This window comes from Octopus bimaculoides, chromosome 7 (genome assembly GCF_046866305.1).
Source record: "Octopus bimaculoides isolate indiv1 chromosome 7, ASM4686630v1, whole genome shotgun sequence".
NCBI lineage: Eukaryota > Metazoa > Mollusca > Cephalopoda > Octopoda > Octopodidae > Octopus > Octopus bimaculoides.
In genome coordinates, this window is record NC_142934.1 from 44447158 (window position 1) to 44454500 (window position 7343).

At 33.1% G+C, this 7343-nt stretch overlaps 1 protein-coding gene across 1 annotated transcript; it reads right to left on the bottom strand.

Moving 5' to 3' along the window:
- Window positions 1-6375: 6375 nt before the first annotated feature.
- Window positions 6376-7038, bottom strand: LOC106879392 (uncharacterized). Its single transcript, XM_014928926.1, has one exon. It carries the CDS (start codon window positions 7036-7038, stop codon window positions 6376-6378), a length of 663 nt encoding a protein of 220 aa, XP_014784412.1.
- Window positions 7039-7343: the final 305 nt, after the last annotated feature.

The window sequence follows — 7343 nt, forward strand, 5'->3', positions numbered from 1 at the left end:
CTGTCTGTCTATATGTGTGCATCACTAAAACTCGAGAACTACCCGACCGATTTCTTTCAAATTTTATACATGCTTTAATGAGGGTCCAGCAGTGTCATTATCCAAAACAATATCCAACTTCTTGCAAAATGCGAGCCCAGAAGAATCTCTTATCTCTTACACTATTTTAATATTCTGCATCGAAAGTGAAACAACAACATATCTATTGTAATGTGAGATGATACTTTCAGTTTCAATAGGTTTTACTATTGATACTTTCAGTTTGTAGAAAGCCGCGTAAGTAGATTTGGTTGACGAAAACTATGAGAAGTCTGTCCTATATTACATGGAGAAATGCGAGCATGAAAAGTCATATTCTTAAGACACTCATTACAGTTCTCATCTCTTAAATTTATTGTACAAAACTATTCAGCTAATTTGTAAGTTTGTCTAATTCGTCACTTGTTTCCGTATTTAAGGTAGTAAATTATCCAAATTCTACTTAAATATGTTAAATATGTATAGTGATATTTGTAAACTATAATAAAATAAGTTTTAATATTGAGATTTTAATTTTAGGTGCAATATTTTAAGTAAAATGTTTCTTATTCTATACTTTACTAGAAGTAATAGCTTGTCCTATACTTTTACTGGTGTAATCACTTGTCCTATACTTTTACTGGTGTAATCACTTGTCCTGTACGTTCCCATTTTTACAATCTTAAGAATGTGACTTTTCATGCTCGCATTTTTCCATGTAATCCATGACTTTTCCAGACATTGCTGTTATAAAATAATTAATAATGTGTCAGTTAATAATTTAAGATTTTGTCAATTAATAATTTAAGATTTTACCTTATAAACTACTGAAAGATAATATTTCAATCTTTCCTATTTCAAACTTTTTTCGTGTTTAATTTAAATATATGTTGTTATTGAATTATTTGATATTACCCATTCACACAAAATTAATGGCAGGGATTTTTACCCTGTTGTTAGTTGCACCATGGCTCATCAAAAGTTGAAAACAACAAGATCCCAAAACTATCAGTTACCAGACTCACCTTAAGTAACCTAATTTTGCAATATTAAGAGGTCACTTCCACGCCAAAATAAATTTTTTTTTTACTTAGTGAAAATTGTGCGAGTGTTAATATAGAAATTGACCACAATATTGTTATTTAACCTCAAATAAATCCTGATATTGCAAACGTATCATCAAAGACATTCTAGTCTTCAGCAAGCCGTCTTTTTAGGGATAATCTAGGACATTACATACAACGGGCGTGTGATTTAAGTAGGGGATAATTTGGCTGCTATTTTTAGCGTGTCGAGCGACCAGGTAGAGGCTCTTTCATTGATCCGTGAAGAAATTTTTTACACATATATGCAATATATATATATATATCATCGGCAGAAGTTAGAGAGTAAGACAGCTTTACAGTTAAAAAGCTAAGAGTTTCGAATATTGGCACTTATCAGACACGAATTTGTCCATTGTCACTCTGCAACTTCTGATGGAATAACTTCTAAAATTTTGTCAGAAACGTTCTATGTGACACATTCTACCAGTATCGGAAGTTTGAAAGTGTTTAGTTAAAATAAATTAATAAATAATCTTTACGTCTAATTGAATTGATCCGAAATGGATGAAAGACAAAGTCGAACACGGCGGAATTGTAACTCAGAACGTAAAGGCAGACGCAATACCGCTTCTAAAGTACAACATTTTGTCAAAAACAAATCCTGGTCTATGCGACATATTCTACAAGTATCGGAAGTTTGAAAATGTTTAGTTAAATAATCTGTACAGCAAAGTCAATCTCGGAGAAATTTGAACTCAATAAACACAACGATAGACGAAATAACGTTAAGCGTTTCATCCGGCGCGATAACGTTTCTGCCAGCACGCCGCATTGTAAAATAGATATTCATTTTATAAATATATTCTTTATTCTTATTGCTGAAGCGTTACTTCCTTACTTTCTTACTTGCTAACATGAAATTTCATAACATTTTACCTTCGTAACACTTTTCATCTTAGTTTTTGTTCAACGCCACTAGTGATTCTGAATTCCTCATGGATTTTTCTATCATTTAAGCCTAACAAAAGTATACTTTTCATTTAAAATTTTAAAATTAATGTTAATTGATGATGTATATCCGCCTTACTGCCCTCCTTAAGGTCACAGATATTTTTATGTAACTTTCTTTCTACTGAACCAAATATCAAACTATTTATGCCAAAGTGTAGCAGAGGAGGTGTCCTCTTTAAAACTATTAAGAGTTTGCAATTTAGTTGAGAACCGAATTAGTGGTGAAGCTTGGAAGCTGCTGCGATTGACGAAATGGTGGACTTAAGAATATATTCAACCACTACCGTGGTTGACTAATATATATAGATATATTTATGTGTGTATTTGTGGCTTTGTTTGTTCCCCGCCATCATCGCTTAGAAACCGATGTTGGTGTGTTTATGACCCCATATCGTAGCGGTTCGGCAGAGGATATCGATAGAATAAGCTTTAGGCTTGCAAAGAATAAGTCCAGGAGTCGATTTATTCAAATAAAAGGTAGTACTCCAGCATGGCCACACTCAAATGACTGAAACAACTTACAGAGTAAAAGAAGATAACTATACATACATATATATATATTATAGCCTCAAGCCGACCAAAGCCTTGTGAGAGGATTTCGTACAAGGTAACTGAAAGGCTGTCGTGTGTGTGTGTGTGTGTGTGTGTGTGTGTGTGTGTGTGTGTGTGTGTGTGTGTGTGTGTGTGCGTGTGTGTGTGTGTGTATGTGTGTGTGTGTGTGTACTCCCACCATTGCTTGACAACCGATGTCAGTATCTGCGGTTCGGCAGAAGATACTAACAGAGTAAGTACTAAGCCTAGAAAGAGTAAATTCTGTGGTCGATTGTTCGACCAACGGCGGTGCTCTAGCATGGCCGCAGTTACATGACTGAAACCAGTAAAATGATGAATACAACTATGCCATTTTAATCCCGAGCAAGGCCGGTATCTCTGGTATTATTTATCTATATATATATATATATATATATATATATATATATATATATATATATATATATATGTATGTATGTATATATATATATATATATATATATATATATATATATATACATATATGTTCGTATGTGTGTGTTTATATGTACATATGTGTAGGTGTGTTTGTGGAAGCGCATGGTTTAGTGATGTAATCAGGGCTTTGCACTCACGATTTCGCGATCGTGGTTTCGATTCCCAGACCAGGCGTTGCGTTGTTTTATTGAACAAACACTTCATTTCACGTTGCTCTGCGACCATATCGACATCTAACATGTAGCACATAGTGCACTCGTACAGATAATATCGATTTAATGGAGGGAGTTAGCTTATGTGTACACAAGCATATGATTACCATAAACAAATCGTCTATGTGGTTGAACCCTGATATGTCGTTGAACGACTGGATACTCCGTGAAATGTATATATATATATGTATAAATATTCTATGATTATAATCAGTACCTCGCCTCGAAAGTCTTCTCAACTACCATAAAAATCTCTGTGACAATAAAACACTTTTTTTATGTAGGCAAAAAGAAAAATGAGGAATCCACATGACTTCGGTTAATCAGAGACGTGTTTCGAACTCAAAGTAAATTATATTTACCTATTGTTCTCCTCAGTGTAATACTCCGAATTATAAATTTGTAAGTGTTAGGATTAATTACGTACGCGACTAAAAGTCATCGCATAACCGATATTCAACCGAACTCCCAAAACTATACAGCTAAATGTGATACATATTTATCTTTTATACCCACGTGTGTGTGTGCGTGTATGTATATATATAAATATATATACATATCTGTGTGTGTGTGTGTGTGTGTGTGTGTGTGTGTGTGTGTGTATGTGTGTGTGTGTATTTAAGCAAAAATTTAGATTCAGATGAATATGGTAATTAAGCTGAGGCACTAGAATTTAGCACGGTATTGTCCATACAATTTCAAAGTAAGGTGATTAAAATCCAATTAAAATCATTTTATAATTAGCTTTTATCTATTCGTAAAATTAAGCTAATCTTTGTATCTCTATAAATTCATCCTTAGCTTATATAAAATTATACTGGTCTAGTTTTATATATGCTACTTATAAAAAAGTAGTTATTACTTATAAAAAAAACTGTTTAGATTATGATTTTATTAATATATATTTAGCATGTTCTTTTACCTCAATATCCCTTTATTAATTCCAGTATATACCAATTAATCAATATTCACAGACACCATCTGATGAGTTATTATTTTAGTGTATATTATATATAAATATTAAACTATTCCTGGATAATTTATTTTCCTTCCTCTATTAAAAGTTTGGTATATACTCAAAAGTATTCATAAATTTCTATCCTTTTGTTATAATATTCTTCTTAATAACTCTCTGAATAGCCCTAAACTCTACCTGCATAAAATATAGCAGCATTGTTTAAAATATTCAACTATAGTACTACATAAGACTTCCCGTTTCATTATCAATGGTCTGCTAGTCGACGACCCCCTTAATTGTTAGTTTACCATACCTCATGATATTGCTTCTAAGAAATCTTGATTTTTATGACTACACCAACTATGATTTTTGCCTGCTCCCTCAGCCCTACATATAACAGATGCTGCCCTTTATTCTATCAGCCTCAGATATACAAAGATTTGATAAACTAGTCTATAAATTAAACCTGACCCCATAAAAACAAAAAAAAATCAGTGACAGGCAGAGTCTTCTTGATAACTTAGTAATTTCTATTCTGAAGTGGAGATAGCATGTTCTTTGTCTACCTCATTAACTTCTTGGAGATTTTAGGTATAATTATAGTAATGTGTCCATCTGTTCTAATTCAATTAAATTCTATGTCTTGTGCGCTGAGGATTGCTCTGCATTTTAAATTGATATAATGATTGCATTGTTCAATTGAATGGAGTTGCATGAAACGATCGTACTGCATTGCCTCTGGTTATCCTTGTTGCTTATTTTGATACACTCACCCACACAAACACACACACACATACATACACACATACACACACACATATATATATAGGCAAATGTGTTGTAGAAACTGCGCCTAAACTTGTAATTGTTTAAAATAAAATTATTTACATATATACCAAATTAGTTTCAGCAATATTATTCATTTATCAATGGTAAAAGTTCAAAATTATGAAATAGACAACTGAAAATGTTCATAACAAATTTAGATTTATGAATTAGAGAAACATGTTCAGAAATTACGATGTTGACAAGTTTAAATGTTCATAAGAAACAAAGTCACAAATACGCATGCTTAAATATATCTATATATATAATTCAACCACGGTAGTGCTTGAATATATTCTTAAGTCCACCATTTCGTCAATCGCAGCAGCTTCCAAGCTTCACCACTAATTTGGTTCTCAACTAAATTGTAAACTCTTAATAGTGTTAAGAGGCCACCTCCTCAGCTACACTTTAGCATAAATAGTTTGAAATTTGGTTCAGTAGAAAAAAAATATATCTGCGACCTCAAGGGGGCACTAAGGCAGATATTCATCATCAATTAACATTAATTTTTAAATTTCAAATTAAAAGTATACTTTTCTTAGACTTAAATGATAGAAAAATGTATGAAGTATTCAGAATCGCTAGTCGCATTGAACAAATTTAGGAGAAAAAGAGTTATGAGGTAAAATATTACGAAATTCCATGTAAGTTAGTAAGGAAATAAGGGAGTAACACTTCAGCAATTATATTGAAACTATGCATCAAATCGTATGAATGTACAAAGCTCATCAGTGTTAGGAGTGATAGACAAGAAATGAATATCATCATAATTTCAGTCATACTGAGTTAAGAGGGGAGAAAACAAGTGAGAAATGAAGATAGTAGAACAAGCGATTTGGTCTACAGCTTCTTTGATCCTCTTTCCGTTGTGTTTAGGGAAATTTGTACCATCGATAAATAAAAAAATATTGTTGAAACTAGCTTGGTATATATTTAAATAATTTTATTTTAAACAGTTACAATATTTCCAAGTTCAGGTGCATTTTCAACAACAAATTTGCCTATATGTTTTTCCTGCGTGAAAATACACCTATTTTGTAATGTGTGTGTGTGTGTGTGTGTGTCTGTCTGTCTGTGTATAATATTTATATACATATATATACATACATATATACACTAGCTGAATACCCCGGCATCGCCCGGGTTACTGCTGTTCTTATTCAGGTTAGTAAACAATAAATATAAAGATATATATTCATAACTATTTCAAAATGTCTATATTACATTTTTATAAATATCCAAATTGTAACGATAACAGAATTTAGAACTGAACATCTGTCAATCTTGAAGCACTTCAGGGTAAACAATATTCATTGTGTAACTTTTTTATTGGTGTCGAAATGAATAAATTGTTGCTGCTTCCAACTCGCGCGCAAGCAACATAGAGATGGCCATGGGAGAAGCATGCACTAGAGAGACCAAGTGCAACTGTCTTGAGGGATTGACCGTGTGGTTTGTTATTCGAAATACCAAAACTTAGTCTGACTCGAAGCTGAAGCGTCTTAAATTCGAATGGAACACCTGTAGGTATAAGAGGAATTTTGAGAATGAAGGCATTTTCTCCTTTGTGAGTACCTGTGATGATTGTTGCCTTTAGGACACGGGACATCATTAAAGTAACAATTAAGCGAGTTCCATAGCACAGGTAAGATTGGTCAAGATTCTTTAGCAACCTAATGGCAGCACCCAGTTTTAGCGTCAAGTTATGCGGTGGCATCCCAGTGGGTTTAAGTGTGTTCAGAAGTTCAAACGACCTGATCTTGATCGACTGTTGGCAATTAATGGAAAAGTCAATTCTGATGTATCTTAACTTTTGAAGAAGTTTTTGATTGAGTTTATCAAACATTTCATTAGTTGGAGCTAGTATAGCTCTTTCATATAACCAGTTTACATCAGTGTAATTGACAGATAAATTAAGAAATACTTTCTCCATAAGATCCCTAAGAGAAAGTATCATTTGAACGCATGTAATTTAATTTAGCTGAAGTCATGAGTTGATGTGACTTGTAAGCTGAAGTTTTTTCACATGTCTCCAAAGCTACGATTTTTTGAAGCATGCATTGCTCATCATCTTTTGATCCTTTGGGGATAACTGGCAACATTTGACGAAAATCACCTTCAAGAAGAACTGCTACTCATCCCATCAGCTTGCTATTGTTATTTTTTTAGGTCTTGGCGGGTAAGGTCAAGTACCTCTGGCGCTCCATGATGTGACAGCACACTCATTCCAAACCGTGATGCAAGTTTGTTGGAGAGCAGTTG